Raw genomic sequence first — 23,872 nt, forward strand, 5'->3', positions numbered from 1 at the left:
GAGTAGCTTGTGAGTATGGATATATCGATACCACGGGATCGATCCGCCCATCCCTACGAGGCCCCTTAAAACGCCGCCCTCGGTGGCGGTGACCTCACTCTTCCAACACCATGCGCGAGCTGTGGGTCTCGTGCCTCCTCTTCTGCTTCGCTGTGACGTCGGCAGGTGAGAAACCCACCGTGGAGGCGGCTTTGATAGATTATTGATGATTGATTATTGTTGGCGCTTGTGGCGCAGTCATTGCGAGGAATAACTTGCGTTATTAGTATTATCGACGGAGGAAGAAATTACACTTATCACTCAGTCCTCATCAAACCGAAACCAACGGAAACTTTATTGACAAACCGACATTTACACAGAACAGTGCAGTGACGTATGAGATCACATGTCAACACCCCCACTTGATCTCGAACTATACAGACTGCAGCTTATAAACAACTTCTATTCTTACATACATTTTTTTTTCACCAATATATATATATTTATGTGTCTATAGCTTTACACACCGAACAGATATTTCACACATTTCTCCATCTTGAACTTTGTCATCGGTTTGGTCATGATATCGGCGACCATATTCTCTGTGCGACAATATTTGATTGTTATCTTTCCATCACTGAGAGCTGAGCGAACAAAATGATAACGAATGTCAATATGTTTGCTCCTGGACGGTTTTCAACTCGTGAGAGCGGACAGGAAAGCTAATGAGAGCGGTAAGAGGAAGGGAGGGGGCATTGCGATGTCTGTGAACGATAGATGGTGTAACCCAGGGCACTGCTAGCGGTTAGCATTCGGCCATATTACCTCCCGAGGGAACTCTCGCATGTTATCGCGATAACGGCCTGACAACCTGCATCACGGACTACATCAACTTCTGTGTGGAAAATACCGTGCCTACCAGGAAGGTTCGGTGTTTCCCCAACAACAAACCCTGGGTGACCCCTGATCTAAAAGCCCTGCTGAATGAGAAGAAGAGGGTTTTTAGACCTGGGGACAAGGAGGAAGCTGGAGGAGCGCCTCAAGGGGAGCAACGCCAGGGAAGTCTGGAGAGGCCTAAAAACCATCTCAGGCCACACAAAGGACAGCGGGAGGGGCCCTGAATCTGGGGGCCTGGACTGTGCTGCCCCCTCCCTCTCCCACTCATCAAAGCCCAGACCTGACTGTGCTGTCACATCACCCTCCCCCCGTAACACCTCTGGCACCGGCAGCTCTCTCCTCACCCCCCGCCAGATCGACCCTCCCAGTCCAACCCCCGTCCTCACCCACCAGGAGTCACACCTCGCCTCTCCATTACAGCTGATCAGGTGAGGAAGGAGCTGAGGGGGACCAAGACAAGGAAAGCTACTGGCCCTGAGTGATATGGGTGGAAAATGGTTTATAGGCCTCAGGTAATCCTTTTAACACCATGGCAATCAAGAGCCCATCACTGAGTGTCTCGTTAGCATTTCTTAGAGCTGTTATTGCCGTCTCAGCCCGGATAATAGAGTCCGCGACACTTTCACTCACCGCTTTCTGCAGGGATGTTGGCTCGGTGTACAGGCTTATAATACGGGGTTTTCCTTTACCGGCATAATGGTCCCTTAATATCTTAAGGGCTTTTCTCCCGTTGTCAGCCGCCTGACATAATAAGGGACAAACTTTTATCGTCCAAAAACTGGATCATTTCGGCATACGGCTCCTGGTTCTTCAGGATATCCGCCTCCACGTTGTCCGCGGCGGGTTCATTTAGAAGAGTTTCTTTTAGCCCCAGTAGCCGCATGTGTGCTAACAGCTTCGTCTCCCACAGCTCGTAGTTTCGCTCGTCTCCGTCAAAACACAGTCTCACCCATCGGTTACCTACAGTGGTGGTCAAAAGTTTACATACACTTGTAAAGTGTAAAGAACATAATGTCATGGCTGTCTTGAGTTTCCAGTTATTTCTACAACTCTGATTTTTCTCTGATATAGTGATTGGAACAGATCCTTCTTTGTCACAAAAAACATTCATGAAGTTTGGTTCTTTTATGATTTTATTATGGGTAAACTGAAAGTGTGACCAAATCTGCTGGGTCAAAAATATACATACAGCAACATGAATGAGCAATTTTGGAGACTTAGAAAGTTGTGTCAATGACATGAGCTTCATAGCATGGCCTCTTAACTTCTCGTGAGTGATCATGAGTGACTACAGCTGGTGACTTCTGAGGCCATTTAAAAAGGGCTCATTGGATAAAAACACCCACAAACGCTACAATGGGAAAGTCAAAGGAGCTCAGCACAGATCTGAAAAAGAGAATCATTGACTTGGACAAGTCAGGAAAGTCACTTGGAGCCATTTCAAAGCAGCTGCAGGTTCCAAGAGCAACAGTGCAAACAATTGTTTGGAAGTATAAAGTGCATGGCGCTGTTTTGTCACTGCCACGATCAGGAAGAAAATGCAAGCTGTCACCTGCTGCTGAGAGAAAACTGGTCAGGAGGGTGAAGAGTCAACCCAGGAGCACCAAAAAGCAGATCTGCCAAGAATTAGAAGCTGCTGGAACACAGGTGTCAGTGTCCACAGTCAAGCGTGTTTTGCATCGCCATGGACTGAGAGGCTGCCGTGCAAGAAGGAAGCCCTGCTCCAAAAGAGGCACCTTAAGGCTCGACTAAAGTTTGCTGCTGATCACATGGACAAAGATAAGACCTTCTGGAGGAAAGTTCTGTGGTCAGATGAAACAAAAATTGAGCTGTTTGGCCACAATGCCCAGCAATATGTTTGGAGGAGAAAAGGTGAGGCCTTTAACCCCAAGAACACCATGCCTACCATCAAGCACGTGGTGGTAGTATTATGCATGATTTACAGAGAGTCAATGGGACAATGAAGAAGGAGGATTACCTTCAAATTATTCAAGAAAACCTAAAGTCATCAGCCCGAAGGTTGGGTCTTGGGCGCAGTTGGGTGTTCCAACAGGACAATGACCCCAAACACACATCAAAAGTGGTAATGGAATGGCTAAATCAGGCTAGAATGAAGGTTTTAGAATGGCCTTCCCAAAGTCCTGACTTAAACCCCATTGAGAACATGTGGACAATGCTGAAGAAACACGTCCATGTCAGAAAGCCAACAAATTTAACTGCAACCAATTCTGTCAAGAGGAGTGGTCAAAGATTCAACCAGAAGCTTGTGGATGGCTACCAAAAGCGCCTAATTGAAGTAGAAATGGCCAAGGGACATGTAACCAAATATTAGCATTGCTGTATGTATATTTTTGACCCAGCAGATTTGGTCACATTTTCAGTTTACCCATAATAAAGTCATAAAAGAATCAAACTTCATGATTGTTTTTTGTGACAAAGAAGCATCTGTTCCAATCATTCTATCAGAGGAAAATCAGATTTGTAGAAATAACTGGAAACTCAAGACAGCCATGACATTATGTTCTTTACAAGTGTATGTAAACGTGTCGCCTGGGCCCATAACCTGTTGGCGCTTGTGGCGCAGTCATTGCGAGGAATAACTTGCGTTATTAGTATTCTCGACGGAGGAAGAAATCACACCTATCACTCAGTCCCCATTGGACCGGAACCAACGGAAACTTTATTGACAAACCCACATTTACACAGAACAGTGCAGTGACGTATGAGATCACATGTCAACAATTATATATCTGATGGGAGGTGTTGGAGGTTCCGCGTGCAGGAGGCGGCTGCTCACGCGCCTCAGCATCTCCCGCCTCGCACGGATCAATATAGTGATTAGAGTTTGTAGCGTTCGGATCAAAGCTGTTCCCGAGCTCGAGGCTGGTGAGGACTTTAGATGCTGCAGCAGCCCTGCAGCCCCCCCAGAGCCCGTCATAGTCGCAGTGACCCCGGAGCAGCAGCAGCTCCGGCTCAGGTGTGAAGGTGTGAGAGTGACGTTGCTGTTTGATCCTCCAGAGCCGACGCGCATCAGGATGGTGGTGAAGGAAGACAGCGAGGTCGTGTTAAACTGCTCCGCTTCCGGCAGCGTCAGGGACCAAGTGTTCGACTGGAAGAAAGACGACGATGTGGGCGTCTTCCTCTACAGCCGGGGCAGCACCTATGGGAGCGGCCTGAGCGGCCAGAGCCCCCAGTTCGCTGGACGAGTCGCTCATTTTCCAGAAGCTCTGGATTTGGGAAACGCGTCGATCAGGATCAAAAAGGCCGAAGTGCGCGACAGCGGGATTTACACCTGCACAGTTCCACGTTCTTCTCCAGTCCTACGATCTGAGATTTCCCTTCTGGTGGGTGAGTTTCTCCACCCAACACACAGGAAGGTGTTTCCACAGGTGACACTGGCGCCAGCGTGACGTCAGCGGCTGAACGCTGGTGGTAAAAGCGTGAAAGAGCTGAGGATGGGCCACATTTATGGACTAGAACAGACATTATATCAGTGCCCGAGACTGGTTAGGATCCTTTAGTGAAGCAATAATTCACCTGTGGTTAAACCGTAGTTAAGCCACGCCCCTTCCGGACAGGTAGGTTCAAATACCTGCGAGCGAAGATAATATAAATACGACAAAAGGAAATTAAATAGAGTCAAAGAGGATTTAATGTTCCGAAGTTGCATCTAATCCGACGGGAGCAGAAGACAAATGCAACAGTCTGCACACACAAAGCAACATTTACATATTTACACTGGAGATTGGAACAAACATCAGGCTACAAACATGTGGAGATGAGCAGAAGCTGAAATATAGAATTAAATCACAACACAACGCTTCTATGAAACAGTCTGATCTGTGAAACAGATGTCACAATGTTGTTTCCTTACGACTTTAAATGTGTCTAAATGACAATATTAATGCTCTTTTTTTCTAAATGTCACCTGTGTGTAAAGTTGCTAATTTCAGACACAATTTCTAACATTCTGTCCTTTGTGTTTTTGCCTTTCAGAGTGCATCTTAAAAGTTCGACCACCGGGAGAAGGTGAGTGCAGGAATCCTGGAAAAAGGTCGGATTAAATGAAGTTTTCCTGTTTTTACACAGACAAACAGATGAGATTGTTTGATGCGTTTGTTAATGTGATAAAAGGGGAATTAAATGTGATATTTTGACCATTTCAACCATTTTAATTGCAAATTCATTTTTATGTTTTCTATTTTAATCAATGCAAGAGTTTAAGGTTTTTACTTTTATTCAGGTGTGAATTAATGTTGAACAGGATTTTAAATAATCAGTTTTAAAAAAACCTGAAATTTGGAGTTTTCTCCTACATTTAAACAATTAAAAGCCCTTAATTTCCCCTCAAAGATCATCTTTCCATTTTGATTTTCTTTAATGACCCATTTGTGACTGTGGATGCTCACAGGTGCCTCTCCAGAACCGCTGATCCGGATCGTTGATGGAGGACCAGACTGGGAGCTGCTGCAGTGTGAGGTTAAAGGAGCTCATCCCAGACCTGCCGTCCAGTGGCAGGACAGCTCTGGACGTGTCCTTCCTGCTCTGGAGACAAAGTCTGAAGAGAGAGACGGACGCTTCTACGTCACTGTCAGAGCCAACGTGAGCAGCAGCGGCAACTACAGCTGTGTGGTCACACAGGAGGAGTTTTGTCACCAGATTAACTCAACTACCTTCGTTCACATTGGTGAGTTATGGATTTACACTACGGCTACTAATAATTAATATTTGTAATTATTTTAATCCTTTAAACTGTTTACAAACGGCAGTAAAATTCCATCAGACTGCACAGGAAGCTGCAGCGCAGCAGACAGGATGTGACATCATAGCGTGATGACACACCTGTGAGTCCCAGTCAGGTGATGCAGCTGCTCTGCTGGTACCGGTCAGACGTGACTGGACTCACCTGACCGGTGCAGCTCTGCCAGGATCCTCCACACGTTCTGGTTCCATGAAGTCTCTCAGAAGTGTCTCTGGACCCGATGGTCCTCGGATCAGCACCCACCACGAGCCTGGAGGGAGATTAGAGCTTTCTAACGATGACGCGGTCAGACGAGCACCAGCGTGACAACGGCTGCTGTGTTCCTCCTCTGATCCTCATGTTTAACACTTATTGTGCTTATTAACGACAGATTAGTCAGATTATAAATTGGCCTGTTAATGAGTGACATCAAAGCTTGTGTGACATCATCTCAAATGATCCAGTTTTCACCAAAATCCAGAGAATTCAGCAGAATCCAACATTGTTCAGAGTCTCTGCTGTGGTGGCCAGCAGGGGGCGCTGCAGAGAACATGAGGGGGAATTTAATTTAATTTAATTTAATTACAGGACAGGTCAGATGGGATTTTGGTAAAAGTGATTAAACTCGGTTAATTTCTTCATGATCGTGGTCGTTGTTGGGAAATGTTTTATATTAACGGGTCAGAGGGCGGAAACGTTGAGTTCTGATGAGCCTGAATCACTAACGGTCATTTTATTCTGGTCCACAGGTCAAACTCCAGACGCTGGTGAGTTTGTACAGTCTCTCACACACACACACACACACACCACACACACACACACACCACACACACCACACACACACACACACACATAAAATATTTACTTTTATGTGGGAAACTCCTCAGAAAACAGAATTATAATATTTAATCGTGGGATTATTAAAGATTAATCAACACACATTCAACTAAAACTTAATTTTGAGCAACAAACAAAAGATGAAAAGACGTCAAACAGATTAAAGTGTCGTCCAGTGAGTGATGCTGATAGACTGTTGCTATGGCAACAGGCCGTCATGATGCTGTTGCTGACAGGTTGTTTTAATGACTGATGATGATGATGATGAAGAAACAACAGTGGTGTTTATGGTGGCGCTGACCTGGTGTCTCCATGGTGATGAAGGTCTCCTGATGCAGCAGCTCAGGTGCTCACAGGAGCTTTAAAGGTGCCTTTAACTCCTCCCGTCAGGTGAGTTTCAGCCAATCAGCTGAGGCCTCCAGGTGATGACGTCATCACTTTAACAGCCCATCAGACCTGCAGCAACTGATTAAACCAGGAATTAATCAGGAAACTCAGCCTGGTTTTAAACTCTGAAATGGTTAAAATTCACATTTTCAGAGGAAATGAAGAGAAGATGAAAACAGAGAGAAAGAAACGGAGACGACTCGTCCTCTTTAACTCCTCCCTCTCTTTCAGGGTCGACCACGGGGCATGAGGCTGTTATTGGCGTTCTAGTTATGCTGGTTGTGCTTGTTGCCATCGCAGCCGTCGTTTTTTACTTCAAGTTTAAGGCCGTTAAAGGTAATTATTAATGTTGTGTAAATGTTTAATGGTGAATACTTGTAATGATCAGAGCACCTACGTGATGTTTGATGGTTGAGGCTGGAAGCTGCTGGAATCATTCTCTCCTGTCTTTAGGTGAACTGGCAGCAGCTTCTAACAAGTTCATCGCTGACGGCCCACCTCTTACAGAGAGGAGTCGGTAGTCTGAAGAACCAGGCACCTGGGCCTGATGGAGGGTCCGATTGTCCACCACAGGTTCTGTTGGTTACAGATGTATTTGAACGCTCCGCAGCAGCCGGAGCTGATGTTGCTGTAATCATTCCTGAAAACATTCCCATTTCATATTCCCAGCTCTCAGCCACTGATGGGCTGCACCCACCTGGCCAGAGCTCCTTTTGAAAATGAGTCCAACTTCACCTCATGTCTGACTTCAAACATTCTGGAATTTTACAGGAGTGTAAACGGGAGATTTTGGTCATGTGACAGGAAACAGGAAGCTTTTATTTATGATCTGACGCAGGAATAAACAGCTAATTTATACTTTAAACGGCTTCAGCTGGGACTCATGGCACTGTTACTTATTGTTTGTTGTCTGTTGCTACTTTATTTTCATGGTTAAAAGTTGAATGATTTGTTAATAATCGTAATTTGAGGGAAACGTGGGTCCGTTCATGATTGGCTCCGTTTTTACTGCCCCCTGCTGTCGGTGTTCAGAATTACTGGAAATGCAGCTAATGTGAAAATGATCCATTTCAGTTTTTGCTTTATTTAGTTAGAGTTTGTACTTTTTTCTTTTTAAAATACATTTTTACTGTTAAAGGAAATTTTAGTATGGAAAATATAGGATATATTCTGCTCTCTGCCACCTTTCACTGGTGATTCCTGAAGAATGAGGAGGTTGAAAGGTAAAAACTTATGGAAGTCAGTTAAATACATTAAATCAGGTGGTGTAGCGGTCACTTGTATATCATAATTCTCTACAGCTGTTCATGTCCTCAAAATCATAATTCACCATCATTGTTCATATCTGTTCCATTGCCATAGTCCTGTTGAGCATTTTGCTATGTATGAGTTCCTCACTCGCTCGCACTTTTGCCGACAAAGTCGGGTAATTTGGCACGGCCCCTTTTAACGGACCGTGGGAGTTGAGGGGCGGGGTGCGGTTTTCCCGCTCTGATTTGATTTTTCTACTACTTGTTGTGGCTTCAATAAATGGCACACACGATTGTGTGTCAATGGTAATCTAAGTTGTATTGCCTTTACTTTGCAAACGCAACACTGGTGACCCGACTCTCGCTGGAAGTATCATTCAGTGACTTTTATTTCGACCATGGCGACGAATGCAGTTTCATTGAAGCTGCCGGAGTTTTGGGAGTTTTGCTCAAGCGGAGGCGCAGTTCGCGCTGCGAGAAATCACCGCGGATGAGACCAAATATTATTATGTGGTTTCTGCTCTTGGGAGTGCTACGGCATCCAGAGTGGTAGGCATTCTTAAACAGCCACCGCCGGAGAACAAGTACGGCATTTTGAAGGCTCACCTCTTAAAAACGTTCAAACTTTCGACGCGGAGAGGGCTAGCCGCCTTTTCTCTTTGCAGGGGCTGGGCGATTCCAAGCCTTCCGAACTGATGGACAAAATGTTAGATCTTTTGGGCGAACACAAGCCCGATTTCCTCTTCATCCAGCTTTTCCTGCGACTGCTGCCTCCCCAAGTGCGGGCTGCTTTGGCCAACACAGCAATCTCGGACTGCCGTGCGCTTGCTGCTGAGGCGGATAAATTCTTCCTCGCTCCAACCGACCTATGTGGCTGCGTTCCTCCCGGCTGGCGCAGACGGTCCTGTGGTTGATGCTCCCGCTTTCACAGCTGCCGCAGCGGCTCCTCGGCATCGACAGGTTTCTGGGCTGTGCTTTTTCCATGCACGGTTTGGGGTCAAAGCCAGCGGTGCCGCCTCCTTCCATGCATTTCACCGCCCACCTCCGGCAGGGAAACGCCAGGGACGGCGCTCAACAGTAGCCATGAGCGTCAGCCGAACTGGCAGGCTGCTGTTCATCCAGGGACTCTCTCTCCAGACGACGGTTCCTCTGTGACACAGTGCTCAGAGGAGTGTCCTGCCAGCGTCGAAGTTGGACAGGCTGTCCGAGTCCCATGGGCCCCTATGGAAGCAGCGAACGGGAGCCCCATCCGCACGTATGGGGTGAGGTATATGGAGTTGTGTTTTGGTGGACAGCGTTTTGGATGGAACTTTGTGACTGCCAAGGTGACTGTGCCACTGATTGGTGCAGACTTCCTCTGCGCTTTTGGACTTCTGGTCGATGTCAAAAATAGACGCCTTGTGGATGCAGTCACTTTCTGTTTCGTATGAATGCACTCTTGGTGTTACAGACTCAGTCAGGCTTTCCAGCATGCTCCCCACTGCAGACATTTCCCTTCGCCTCCTCACCGAGTTTCCTGCTCTGACTCAGCCCACGTTTTCATCTGCCACGGCCAAGCATGGTGTGGAACACCACATCGCCACCACGGGCGCCCCTGTGCACGCTCGGGCCAGGCGTCTGGACCCGGCCAAGCTCTCCATTGCTCGAGCGGAGTTCGAGACAATGGAACGCCTGGGCATCATTCGCCGCTCCTTGGGCGTCACCTCTGCACATGGTGGAGAAGCCGGGTGGGGGTTGGCGGCCATGTGGCGATTACCGCAGGCTCAACGATGCCACCACCCCGGACCGTTACCCTGTCCCCCACATACAAGATTTTTCCGCGCATTTGGCTGGGAAAACGGTCTTTTCGAAGGTGGACCTTGTCCGCGGCTACCACCAGGTACCAGTCCACCCTGCCGATGTCCCCAAGACGGCGGTAATCACCCCGTTCGGCCTGTTTGAGCCTGTTTACGGATGCCTTTTGGTCTTAAAAGCGCAGCACAGACTTTTCAGCGCCTGATGGACTCCGTCCTACGCGACCTGCCATTCCTATTTGTGTACTTGGATGACATCCTCGTCGCAAGCACGTCTCAGGCTGAGCACGTGACACACCTCAGGGCTCTTTTCCAGCGCCTCAGCCAGCATGGGCTCATCATAAACCCGGCGAAGTGCCAGTTTGGACTGTCTACCATCGACTTCCTGGGCCATCACGTGACACGGTACGGAGCAGTTCCCCTGCCGGAAAAGGTGGAGGCCATCGCGAGCTTTCCCCGCCCAGTCACGGTCAAGGCGCTCCAGGAGTTCCTGGGTATGGTGAATTTTTACCACCGTTTCCTCCCCCGGGCAGCGGACCTCATGCGGCCACTGTATGACTGTTTGAAAGGGGCGGTTCCCAAGCACATGGTTGACTGGTCCGACGTGCGACAGCGTGCATTCGAGAACGTTAAGGCTGCTCTGGCCAATGCTACACTGTTGGCACACCCATTGCCTGACGCGCCAATCTCAATCACCACGGATGCCTCGGATTACGCAGTGGGTGCGGTGCATGAACAATGGGTAGAAGGTACTTGGCAACCCCTGGCCTTTTTTAGTAGGCAGCTACGACCCAATGAGCGGCGAAGTACAGCACGTTTGACCATGAGCTCCTTGGCCTCTACCTGGCCATTCGCCATTTCCGTCCTCTGCTTGAGGGCAGGTCTTTCACTGCCTTTGTGGATCACAAGCCCCTCACCTTCGCGATGGCAAAGACGGCAGAACCATGGTCGGCTCGGCAGCAGAGGCACCTTTCCTACATCTCCGAGTTCACCACGGACATTAAACACCTGGCTGGTAAGACCAATGTCGTTGCGGACTGCCTCTCCCGGGCCGTCACGGGCGCTGTCCACGTGGGACTTGACTACGGACCGATGGCAGTGGACCAAACCACAGACAGTGATGTCCAAGTTCTAAAGCTGCAGCCACAGGGCTGCAGCTGCGCAAGTGTGGACGGTGGATGACAACGCCACCTGGGGAATTTCACCCCAGGAATTAACCGGAAACAGGCACGCGCAGATACGGTTCGGTTCCAGAGGCAGAGACAGGATTGAGGGTTAGGCAGTACAATTTTATTAAACACAACTCAACACCGAAATAGCTCGGCTGTACAAAAATCAAACAAAAGGGGGTGGACAGGGCTGGGGCCCCACCGGCAGGTGAAACTCAATTAGGGGAAATAAACAAACTAAAAACACCCGTGCTACTACAAACAAAACTACACACGAAAGGTGTGGTAAAACGCCCTCCACCAGGGGTTGGGTCCCCGCCGTGGCCCGCAGCACCTGTCCACAAAGAAAAGAGAACAATTAAAACACGGTTAAGAGTCTAAAAATTGAGAGTAATAGCTCCGTAGTCGCCTCGGCGGCACCACTACGTCTCAGCGCCGTCCCTCGAGCGAAGGGGGGCGAGAGAGAGAGAGAGAGCGCGAGAGAGCGAACAGGAGAGAGAGTCCCGAAAACGGGACGGAGCCAAAGCAGCAGTGGGTCCAGTACGCGAGGTAGTCCGTGCCGACTGTTTGGTGGCGCCACCACTCCGTGAAGGGTTCCCGCTGGGGCAACGCGACCCACCGACGCCAGCCGGCAGTCAACTGCAACAAGGACAGCGCCATTAACTTTTATCGACCGAGTGCGGGAAAGTCAGTGACGCGCATTGCTGCGCCTTACCTGCCCAGGGTAAACTAGCGCGCGTGCCCTCACGGCAAAGCGCTCTAGGTGGAAGGATGGCGGGAGGAAGCACCAACCTTCTTGGCGCTGCCAAACAGCATGCTCGCGCTGTGAAACAGTTTGTTGGTTGAACCGCCCAGATAAGCCGCAACCCCGCCGTACCGTCGAAGGGGGAAAAACAACTAAAGTCAGCTGGAGGCAGTGCCTTATATAAACCTTTTCTCCCCACCCACCAATTAAGGCACTACCTCCATAGGACACCTGTTCGGAGGGCAGGCCACGCCCTGCCACATCCACCCCTACCTTTTGGATCGTCGACCCGACGAGAGACAGGGCCAAGTTAGCACCAAGGTCTAAACACTGCCATTAGGGAATTGGATGCAGAGTCTAGCGGCCGATTAGAAACTTCCTCCTGCGAATTGACTGACCGTGGAAGGTGATGCCTGTTTGAGTGACTGCCAGCTGTTGAACGAGCAGTCCGACGCAGGGACTGTTGACTACTGCAAGGCTGGTCGGCTGGGGGCACTGTTGGTGATGGGTCGCTGCTACTTACGGGTGCAGTCAGACTGCACGCACCCTGGGGTGCTGTTGCAGCCGGGGCAGAGGGCGCCTGAGGGGTCCCAAATGGTGGCGGCACGGCAATGGATGGCACCGGGGTCTCGGAAACCAGAAGCCAGAGGTCGCTGTTGGAAGAGTCGTCCACAGAGGCCACCCGTGGGGACAAAGATGGAGAAGCTGGTGAGGAGAGGGCCACAACTTCAGGCTGAACGACCACCTTTAGCATGTCTCTATGGACATTTCGAGTTCCACCCAGGTCACCCACGGGCGCCACGGTATAGACCACACCGTCGCCGATAGGGGCCCGCACAACCTGGTGGACAACAGAGCTCCAGAGGTCTTGGATCTTATGGCGGCCTCTAACACCATGGTCCCTCAGGTACACCAACTGTCCAACTGGCAGAGGTGCGTCTCGGACGAACAGATCGTGTCTCTCCTTGCGCTTACTCGCTGCCATCTCTAGTTTCTCACGAGCACCCTCGAATGCCACACGAAGCCTGGCTCGATGTTCTACCACCCAGTCCTGCACCTCACCAGGAATCGGGTCTGGCACACGACCCAGGAGAAAGTCAATGGGAAGAAGGGGCTCCTGCCCAAACATCAAATAAAACGGTGACTCACCCGTGCTCTGATGAGGTGTAGTGTTGTAACCAAAGAGCAATTGCGGAAGACAAGAAGCCCAGTCCCGCTTTCGGGAAATTGGCAATGTTCGCAGGAGGTTGTGAAGTGTCCTGTTGAACCTCTCACACTGCCCATTTCCGGCCGGATGATAAGGGGTGGTGCGGGACTTGGCAACCCCATACAAAGCACAAAGTTGGGAAATCAAACCACTCTCGAAGCTTCTGCCCTGGTCTGAGTGTAGGCGACTCGGAACCCCATACTTGTAAAACCATTCTGTGACCAGAACCTGGGCTACTGTCACCGCTCGCTGGTCCCGGGTGGGAACAGCCACTGTAAATTTACTGAACACGTCAGTCATGACTAAGACGTTCTCAAAGCCATTACGAGAAGGTTCAAGCAAAGTAAAATCCACTGCCAAAATCTCGTTTGGCCGGGATGCGAGAAGGTGGCCCATGTAACTCCGATGAACCTGCCCCGAGTCTTTCGCAACTTGACAGCGTTCACACCGCTGCACCCACTTCTTGATGTCGGATGACATTCCCGGCCAGTAGCAGCGTTGCCGCACCAGCTCGGTGGTCCTTTCTGTGCCTTGATGCCCATGCTCCTGGTGGAGCTGATGCAGGGTGTCCCCCTTGAGCACCGTGGGCAAAACAAGTTGGTTGTTTCCTCCCCACCGTCAGAGCGGAGCACCCGCCGGAAAAGCACCCCATTCTTTTCGACCAGGCGGTCCCACTGGCGCAACAGCACAATTGCGGGCTGAGAGAGCTGCCTCCTCTCAGCAGGGGTAGGGAGGGACCCACGTCGCCAGAACACCAACACCTCCTTTAATACAGGGTCCTCTTCCTGCATCAAGTGAAGATCAGCTGGAGCGTGAGATGGAAGGATAGAAATCAAGGACTGCAAGGCACCAACCATAGGACCAGGCTGGATGTTCGGCTGAAGGCTACACGGGACAGAGGTGCCAGGCAAAGATGGAATGACACAATCCGGCGTTGGTGCGTACTGTCGCGACAGTGCGTCCGCATTTCGGTTGTTTCGCCCAGACCGGTACTTGATCTCCAGATCGAAAGCGGCAAGCTCAGCAGCCCACCTATGCTCGGCCGCCCCCAGCTTAGCCGACTGAAGGTGGCTCAAGGGGTTATTATCTGTGTACACAATGCACTTATGCCCCAACAGATATTCTCTAAATTTCTCCGTCACGGCCCACTTGAGCGCAAGAAATTCTAGCTTCATAGAGCTATAGTTGGACATGTTGCGCTCAGTGGGCCGGAGCCCCCTACTCGCATAAGCCACCGGCCTCACGCAACCATCTGTCTCCTGGGAGAGCACTGCACCAAGCCCACTATGACTAGCGTCAGTTTCAAGGATGAACGGACGTGAGAAGTCCGCGTAAGCCAATACTGGGGTGGAAACCAACCTTGACTTTAGAGCATTGAAGCTCTCCTCACACTCGGGCGTCCATGCGGAGCCCAGTGCCCGGCCAGATCCCCGCTTTGTTTTGGTGCCAGCCAGGTCAGCTACCAACTGGTGCAAGGGTTTAGCCATCTTGGCGAAGCCATCGACAAACCGCCTGTAATAACTGGCGAACCCTAAAAAGGACCGCAACTCACTGATGTGACGAGGACGCTGCCAGCCAGCCACAGCCTCTATTTTCTTGGGATCGGTCGAGACACCCTGGCTGGAGATGATGTGTCCCAAGTATGACACCTGCTCCTGGAAAATTGCACATTTCTCCGCTTTGACCTTAAGGCCCTGCCCCTGCAGTCGCCCGAGCACCATTTCCAGCCGCTGTAGGTGTTGCTCGACGGAAGATGAAAAGATGATTATGTCATCAAGATAAAGCAGGAGGGACTGACCTTGCTGATCGCCAAACATGCGTTGCATCAGCCGCTGGAAAGTGCTTGGCGCATTGCAAAGGCCAAAAGGCATCCGATTGAATTCGAAAAGACCAAAGGGGGTGCAAAAAGCGGTCTTGGGACGGTCCTGCTCCGCCACAGGCACTTGGTTATACCCACTGGCAAGGTCAAGAGTGGAAAACCAGCGGGCCCCCGATAAGGCGTCCAGGCTCTCCTCGATACGAGGCAGTGGAAAGGCATCCTTTCTGGTCTTACTGTTCAGGAGCCGATAATCCACACAGAGCCTCAAGCCACCATCCTTTTTCCTCACCAACACGATAGGTGAGGCATAGGGACTGGAGCTCTCACAGATGACTTGTGACTCCAGGAGCTGGTTAATGTGCATCTTCACTGCCTCATACTCTGAAGGGGGAATGCGACGATACCGTTGCCGTACAGGGACATCATCAAGCAGGGGTATCTCGTGTGAAATTAAGTTCGTACACCCCAAGTCACCATCACTGGCTGCGAACACTGAGCTGTACTGGTCCAGCAAAGACCGAACACTGGCTTGTTCCAGCTCAGTTAAGGCTGAAAGGTCCCATGACCCTATCCTATCAAGTACGGATGGGACGGCGGACTGGGAGGCCAATGTGGCTGTGGTCAACCCCACCTCAGTTATCCCTGCAGGCAAACTGACAACTTGAGCGGCATTCACAACACCAAGTCTGACCCGGGGGTAAAGGAGAACCCCTGCTTCCCCAACATTGACAACTGGTACCCACACAGTGCCACGGACAACCCTTAGCAGGCATGGTGAAGCCAACAGCCCAGCTGGCAACCCTGACTGGGGGGCTCAAACAAAACGCTCTGACCCGAAAACTGTTCAGAACAGGTGGCAGCGACCAGCTTCATCACCCCACCAGGTATCCGAACTACTTGCCCTCCACGGACCCTAACGTCACCCTGAGGTTTTGGCTGTACTGCCGTCTGGTGGCACTTCTGAAGGGCGGCCACAACCGGACCCGGTGCGCCTGACACAAAAGGCGACTCGAAGAGGGATGAACCGAACACCCCAAAAAGCTCTTGGTAGCATCTGCGGATTACATTCATCCCAAGGATCCCGGGGGACGAAGAAGCCCCAGGCGGGTCTTTCACCACGAGGATACCACAACACGGTATCACCTTGCCGCACAGTTCCACCTCAAGCTCCAAGTAACCCACATATGGAATGGCTAACCCGTTAGCTGCACGCAACTGCAGCCATTGACATGACTGAAGGCGGTCATGGCCCCAAAACCCGAACTGGGCCCGAAAGAAGCTCTCAGTTATGGTGGAAACCATGGAACCAGTATCCACCAAGCACTCAACACCAATTCCCCCAATTAACACAGTAATATTAGGACAGGGAGCAATTAGCTTGGTTATAGCGGGTGACGGTGAGCCTGTGGACCCCCCGACTGAGCTGTGGCTCGGCAACTCAGTGGGCTTCAGTTTCCCGACTGCTGAGAAGAGGAGGACCTAGCCTGTGTGTCGTAGCCAGCCACAGAGTTTACACGCCGGCGGGGAGGAGCCCGCTCACCATCGCATTCGCGGGCAAAATGGCCAGGCTGCTGACATCGCCTGCAAATCAAGGGGCCTGAACGGGAGATTGGGGCTAAGGGAGGAGGGGCCTGCAAGGAAGCTACCGTCATTGTTAACTGATTTAACTGCTCTTGTTGACGCTTCAAGAGATCCATCACCGCGTCCAAGCCTGGTTCTTGGGGCCTAGCCTGTGGGACCTGGTGGGGGCGACCCTGCACTCCGTATTGGAGGCCGTAAGCCGTTGGCAATGAAACACTACGACCCCTAGTGCCACCTGGGAGACCTTCCCTCTCCCACCTGATCGCTTCGCCACGCAGTTCAAGCAAGGTGATAGTAGGCTGGCGACGAACCAGCTGCTTTAGCTCGCGACGAAGGGAACCATCTAGCACATGCTCAACAAACTGGTCTCTCAGCAGCACATCAGCGTTTGGAATTCCATTGGGTGCCTGCCTCTCCACGCGGGCCATCAGAGACATCAGGGCCAATGAAAATTCCTGCAGAGTCTCACCGTCCAGCTGCTGCCGCGAAAAGAAGGCTTGCTGTAGGGTGACGTAGGACTGACTGCAACCATACAGCTCCTTCAAGATGGCAAGTACACGCCCCGGATCCCTCTGTTCCTCCCGAGGGCGGAACTTTATCTCCTCCTTGGCCTCTCCCTCTAAATGGTCAACCATGAACAAGGCTTGCTCTGCCGCTGGAAGGTACCTAGCACGCGCGCACGCCTGAACCTCCTCTGCCCACTCTGCAATGCTAATTCCCGACTTCCCACTGAACATCGGGCACTTGCGGTCTCTTGGGATGACGACCAATCGTTCAATAACAGGAGCTGAAACCCCGGCACCGGAGGCGTAACCAGTCGGACCCGGGGAAGCTGATGCAGACCCACTAGCACCACCCAGAGAAGTGGTACGCTCGTGGCGAAGTTGCTCGTTGTCTGCCTTAAGCTGCAACACCAACTCTCGAAGCTGTTGAATCTCCTCCTCCATGTTGCCTGGAAGAGGGAATTGCACCGGACAATAGGAGATGAGACCGCTGGGCTGATCACTGCTGCTTTGGCTCTACAACTGCCCAAACCTTAAATCAAATAAGGAAAAACAAAGGAGATACAAACAAAAGGAAAATTATCAGATTCAAATAAACACCAATAACCCAAAAAAAAATAGTCTCTGCCTCCTTTAAATGTGGAATCCTGCCGACAACGCCAAAATGTGGACGGTGGATGACAACGCCACCTGGGGAATTTCACCCCAGGAATTAACCGGAAACAGGCACGCGCAGATACGGTTCGGTTCCAGAGGCAGAGACAGGATTGAGGGTTAGGCAGTACAATTTTATTAAATACAACTCAACACCGAAATAGCTCGGCTGTACAAAAATCAAACAAAAGGGGGTGGACAGGGCTGGGGCCCCACCGGCAGGTGAAACTCAATTAGGGGAAATAAACAAACTAAAAACACCCGTGCTACTACACAAACAAAACTACACACGAAAGGTGTGGTAAAACGCCCTCCACCAGGGGTTGGGTCCCCGCCGTGGCCCGCAGCACCTGTCCACAAAGAAAAGAGAACAATTAAAACACGGTTAAGAGTCTAAAAATTGAGAGTAATAGCTCCGTAGTCGCCTCGGCGGCACCACTACGTCTCAGCGCCGTCCCTCGAGCGAAGGGGGGCGAGAGAGAGAGAGAGCGCGAGAGCGAACAGGAGAGAGAGTCCCGAAAACGGGACGGAGCCAAAGCAGCAGTGGGTCCAGTACGCGAGGTAGTCCGTGCCGACTGTTTGGTGGCGCCACCACTCCGTGAAGGGTTCCCGCTGGGGCAACGCGACCCACCGACGCCAGCCGGCAGTCAACTGCAACAAGGACAGCGCCATTAACTTTTATCGACCGAGTGCGGGAAAGTCAGTGACGCGCATTGCTGCGCCTTACCTGCCCAGGGTAAACTAGCGCGCGTGCCCTCACGGCAAAGCGCTCTAGGTGGAAGGATGGCGGGAGGAAGCACCAACCTTCTTGGCGCTGCCAAACAGCATGCTCGCGCTGTGAAACAGTTTGTTGGTTGAACCGCCCAGATAAGCCGCAACCCCGCCGTACCGTCGAAGGGGGAAAAACAACTAAAGTCAGCTGGAGGCAGTGCCTTATATAAACCTTTTCTCCCCACCCACCAATTAAGGCACTACCTCCATAGGACACCTGTTCGGAGGGCAGGCCACGCCCTGCCACACAAGGTTCCTTTTGGGAGCACTGGTGTCACGCTTCTCTGTGATGTCAGTACCGGTCAGCTACGCCCTGTTGTGCCCGCGGTTTGGAGGCGGCGTGTGTTTGATTCAGTCCACAACCTCTCCCATCCGGGGAGGAAGGCTTCTCAACGTCTTGTAGCTGCTAAATTTGTTTGGCATGGGCTCAGAAAGGACGTCAGGGATTGGGCTGCCATGTGCGTCGCATGCCAGCGCTCAAAGGTACAGTGCCATGCTAGGGCCCCGCTGGCCCCATTTCCGGTGCCAGAGCAACGTTTCGACCATGTCCATGTGGACCTGGTTGGGCCCTTTCCCCCTTCCCGCGGCTGCACTTACCTCCTCACAATGGTGGACAGGACCACCCACTGGCGGAGGCGGTGCCCCTGCAGTCGGCCACCTCGGCCGAGGTGGCACGTGCGTTTATTGGGACTTGGGTTGCCCGTTTCGGTCCCCCTGCTGACATCTCATCTGACCGTGGCTCGCAATTCACCTCTGAGCTCTGGACTTCTGTAGGGGAGAGCCTAGGGGTGAAACTGCATCACACAACGGCATACCACCCACAGGCCACGGCATGTGTGAGCGGTTTCACCGCTCCATGAAGGCTGCTCTTCGGGCGTCTCTGAAGGACAGTAGCTGGGTGGACAGACTTCCTTGGGTCTTGTTGGGGCTGCGCACCGTCCCCAAAGATGACCTGCAGTGTTCCTCGGCAGAGATGGTGTATGGAGAGCCACTGCGGGTGCCAGGTGAGTTTGTCCCCAACACTACAGCGCCTTGGTCTGCGAGCGCACAGCGTGCAACACTCCTTGATGCTGCCAAGGTTTTCGCACCCATCCCTATTTCCCAGCATGGTTTGCCACCATCCCATGTCCCACCATCCTTGGAGAGGGCAGACTATGTTTTTATCCGCCATGGTGCTCATCGAGGCCCGCTGCAGCCACCTTATGATGGGCCTTTTCGTGTTTTGGAGAGCGGGGACAAGCATTTTCTGCTCGACGTGGGAGGCCGACCTGAACGCGTTACGATAGACCGCCTCAAGGCAGCTCACTTGGACCTTGGTCAGCCAGTTGCCACGGCCGTGCCCCCGCGGCGTGGACGCCCCCCCGCTCGGCCCAGTCCTCTGAGAGGAACACAGATCCCTGAAAACTCTGTCAGTGCCACTGACCGCCCTGCGCGTCCTGTTTCCCCAGCTCCTCTAGCACCACCAATACCGCTTCAACGCACACGGTCTGGCCGGCCCGTTCGAGCCCCGACTGGTTGACTGTTCTTGCTTTGCGATGGTGAATTCTGGGGGGGCATGTGTAGCGGTCACTTGTATTTCATAATTCTCTACAGCTGTTCATGTACTCAAATATCATAATTCACCATCATTGTTCATATCTGTTCCATTGCCATAGTCCTGTTGAGCATTTTGCTATGTATGAGTTCCTCACTCGCTCGCACTATTTGCCGACAACTAAGTCGGGTAATTTGGCACGGCCCCTTTAACGGACCGTGGGAGTTGAGGGGCGGGGGTGTGGTTTTTCCCGCTCTGATTTGATTTTTTCTACTACTTGTTGTGTGGCTTCAATAAAAGGCACACACGATTGTGTGTCCATGGTAATCTAAGTTGTATTGCCTTTACTTTGCAAACGCAACAATGACCCATTTGTGACTGTGGATGCTCACAGGTGCCTCTCCAGAACCGCTGATCCGGATCGTTGATGGAGGACCAGACCGGGCGCTGCTGCAGTGTGATGTAGAAGGAGCTCATCCCAGACCTGCCGTCCAGTGGCAGGACAGCTCTGGACGTGTCCTTCCTGCTCAGGAGACAGAGTCTGAAGAGAGAGACGGACGCTTCTACGTCACTGTCAGAGCCAACGTGAGCAGGAGCGACGACTACAGCTGTGTGGTCACACCAAAAGAAGCCTGTCGACAAAATGAAGCCAGGACTTTGGTGAGTTTATTCTTATTCAGCAGAATCCAACATTGTTCAGAGTCTCTGCTGTGGTGGCCAGCAGGGGGCGCTGCAGAGAACATGAGGGGGAATTTAATTTAATTTAATTACAGGACAGGTCAGATGGGATTTTGGTAAAAGTGATTAAACTCGGTTAATTTCTTCATGATCGTGGTCGTTGTTGGGAAATGTTTTATATTAACGGGTCAGAGGGCGGAAACGTTGAGTTCTGATGAGCCTGAATCACTAACGGTCATTTTATTCTGGTCCACACACACACACACACACACACACACACACAGAAAATATTTACTTTTATGTGTGGAAACTCCTCAGAAAACAGAATTATGATATTTAATTGTGGGATTATTAAAGATTAATCAACACACATTCAAACTAAAACTTAATTTTGAGCAACAAACAAAAGATGAAAAGACGTCAAACAGATTAAAGTGTCGTCCAGTGAGTGATGCTGATAGACTGTTGCTATGGCAACAGGTCGTCATGATGCTGTTGCTGACAGGTTGTTTTAATGACTGATGATGATGATGATGATGATGATGATGAAGAAACAACAGTGGTGTTTATGGTGGCGCTGACCTGGTGTCTCCATGGTGATGAAGGTCTCCTGATGCAGCAGCTCAGGTGCTCACAGGAGCTTCAAGATTCAAGATTCAAGATTCAAGATAACTTTATTGATCCCTTTAGGGGGTGTCCACCAGGGAAATTAGCATCTCCAAAGATCTACAGCATCTACAAAATTTCCCACCACCATTCCCCCCATCAAACCTATTAAAGATAATAGAATATAAGAAAATAAGAAATAAAATAAAATAGAATAAATTAAAAATAGAATATGAATATAACAATATAAATATAAAACTATAAAAATGTTCCGGTTCTCCTGTTGGCCCCCCCCCCCCCAGTGATGAGTTGAACAGCCTGATGGCTCGGGGGATGAATGAGTTCCCCAGTCTGTTGGTCCTGAACTTGGGGAGGCGCAGCCTCTGGCTGATCAGGCTTCTCTGGCTGTGGATGACAGTGTGCAGAGGGTGGCGGACATTGTCCATGATGCTCCGCAGTTTGTCGATAGTTCTCCTCTCTGCCACTGTCGCCAGAGGTTCCAGCTTCATCCCCACCACCGAGCCGGCCCGCCTGATCAGCTTCTCCAGCCTGGAGAGGTCTGCTTTTGTTGCACTCCCCCCCCAGCAGACCACAGCGTAGGACAGGATGCTGGCGACCACAGACTGGTAGAACATCCAGAGGAGTTTCCTGCAGATGTTGAACGATCTGAGTCTCCTCAGGAAGTACATCCTGCTCTGGGTCTTCTTATACAGCTGCCTCGTGTTGCTTGTCCAGTCCAAAAGCTTTAAAGGTGCCTTTAACTCCTCCCATCAGGTGAGTTTCAGCCAATCAGCTGAGGCCTCCAGGTGATGACGTCATCACTTTAACAGCCCATCAGACCTGCAGCAACTGATTAAACCAGGAATTAATCAGGAAACTCAGCCTGGTTTTAAACTCTGAAATGGTTAAAATTCACATTTTCAGAGGAAATGAAGAGAAGATGAAAACAGAGAGAAAGAAACGGAGACGACTCGTCCTCTTTAACTCCTCCCTCTCTTTCAGGGTCATCCACGGGCGTGTTCATTGGAGTTACTGTCGTTCTAGTTGTGCTGGTTGTGCTGTTTGCCATCGCAGCCGTCGTTTTTTACTTCAAGTTTAAGGCTGTTGAAGGTAATTATTAATAAAATTGTGTAAATGTTTAATGGTGAAATACTTGTAATGATCAGAGCACCAACGTGATGTTTGATGGTTGAGGCTGGAAGCTGCTGGAATCATTCTCTCGTTTCTTTTGGTGAACTGGCAGCAGCTTGTGGAGCTTCTGATGAGTCCACCGCTGAACCCCGCCCACTGCTCCACACGAGGAGTTGAGTCGTCTGAAGAACCAGGCACCTGGGTCTGATTGACGGGTCCGATTGTCCACCACAGGTTCTGTTGGTTACAGATGTATTTGAACGCTCCGCAGCAGCCGGAGCTGATGTTGCTGTAATCATTCCTGAAAACATTCCCATTTCATATTCCCAGCTCTCAGCCACTGATGGGCTGCACCCACCTGGGCCAGAGGTCCTTTTGAAAATGAGTCCAACTTCACCTCATGTCTGACTTCTTCAAACATTCTGGAGTTTTACAGGAGTGTAAACGGGAGATTTTGGTCATGTGACAGGAAACAGGAAGCTTTTATTTATGATCTGACGCAGGAATAAACAGCTAATTTATACTTTAAACGGCTTCAGCTGGGACTCATGGCACTGTTACTTATTGTTTGTTGTCTGTTGCTACTTTATTTTCATGGTTAAAAGTTGAATGATTTGTTAATAATCGTAATTTGAGGGAAACGTGGGTCCGTTCATGATCGGCTCCGTTTTACTGCCCCCTGCTGTCGGTGTTCAGAATTACTGGAAATGCAGCTAATATGAAAATGATCCATTTCAGTTTTTGCTTTTAGAGTTTGTACTTTTTTCTTTTTAAAATACATTTTTACTGTTTTTTTAATCATAAAAGTCCACTGGTTAACTTTATTATTTCTATTCAAGGTAGTTTTCTGTGTCAACTGGACTGTTTTTGTTCTCTTTTGAAGATGTTTCACCTTCTATCCAGAAAATTCTGTTATTTTTTTAATCTCCTTAATTTGAATAATTATTGTTCAGTTTGTTTAAGAAGACGAATTAATTACAGTTTGAAAGAAACTGAAGCCTTAAATCCCAAGATTGTGAACCAAAGTGATGGAGCAGGTTGAAAGGTAAAAACTTACAGAAGTCAGTTAAATACATTAAATCAGGTGTAATAAATAATTTTGAAAGGCTAAATCAAGGAACTGATCCATGATAAAGGTTTAAAATCATATATGGAAAATTCTGGTCATAATTTACCAATTGAGAAGCTAAAAGGAAATTTTAGTATGGAAAATATAGGATATATTCTGCTCTCTGCCACCTTTCATTCAAATGCTGTTTTCATGAAAATATACCTGCTTTTTCTTTATGTAATAAAATCTATTCATTAAATGAAATGTCTTCATCCCGACATTATATTTATGAGTTCATATCTACGTTTTAATCTATTTTCCAACCTTTAAAATGGTCAGAAACACAAAAGCATCACATTTCTCCGACAGCACATGAAAGTTTCAAGATTCCAAAACTATGAAGCTCCTGGTGCGGCTGCATGAGGGGGTCGGGCCGGAAGTAGCTGTGGGTCCGTCTTCTAAAAGTGTCCCCCGCTGCTGCGCTGCGGTTGGTTCCACAACACGCAGCACGTTCAGTTCCAAACTTTGAAGATGAGTTC

At 50.1% G+C, this 23,872-nt stretch overlaps 1 protein-coding gene across 8 annotated transcripts; it reads left to right on the forward strand.

Moving 5' to 3' along the window:
• Nucleotides 1-23,597, forward strand: LOC130520083 (butyrophilin-like protein 1). 8 transcript variants are annotated; one of them, XR_008948638.1, is made up of 8 exons: nt 1-165; nt 3,895-4,224; nt 4,873-4,905; nt 5,288-5,563; nt 6,367-6,384; nt 22,154-22,261; nt 22,395-22,516; nt 22,613-23,597. XR_008948638.1 is itself a non-coding variant. In XM_057023640.1 (7 exons), exons 1-7 carry the CDS (start codon nt 111-113, stop codon nt 22,457-22,459), a joined length of 885 nt encoding a protein of 294 aa, XP_056879620.1. In that variant the 5' UTR covers nt 1-110; the 3' UTR covers nt 22,460-23,597. The 8 variants fall into 8 exon arrangements, 7 of the variants coding, with proteins under 7 accessions (XP_056879620.1, XP_056879621.1, XP_056879622.1 ...); XM_057023640.1 differs by having other exon boundaries at nt 22,395-23,597; XM_057023641.1 differs by lacking the exons at nt 22,154-22,261; nt 22,395-22,516; nt 22,613-23,597 and adding exons at nt 7,073-7,177; nt 7,295-7,947.
• The last annotated feature ends 275 nt before the right edge of the window (nt 23,598-23,872 follow it).

The sequence above is a fragment of the Takifugu flavidus genome, unplaced genomic scaffold (genome assembly GCF_003711565.1).
Source record: "Takifugu flavidus isolate HTHZ2018 unplaced genomic scaffold, ASM371156v2 ctg278, whole genome shotgun sequence".
Lineage (NCBI taxonomy): Eukaryota > Metazoa > Chordata > Actinopteri > Tetraodontiformes > Tetraodontidae > Takifugu > Takifugu flavidus.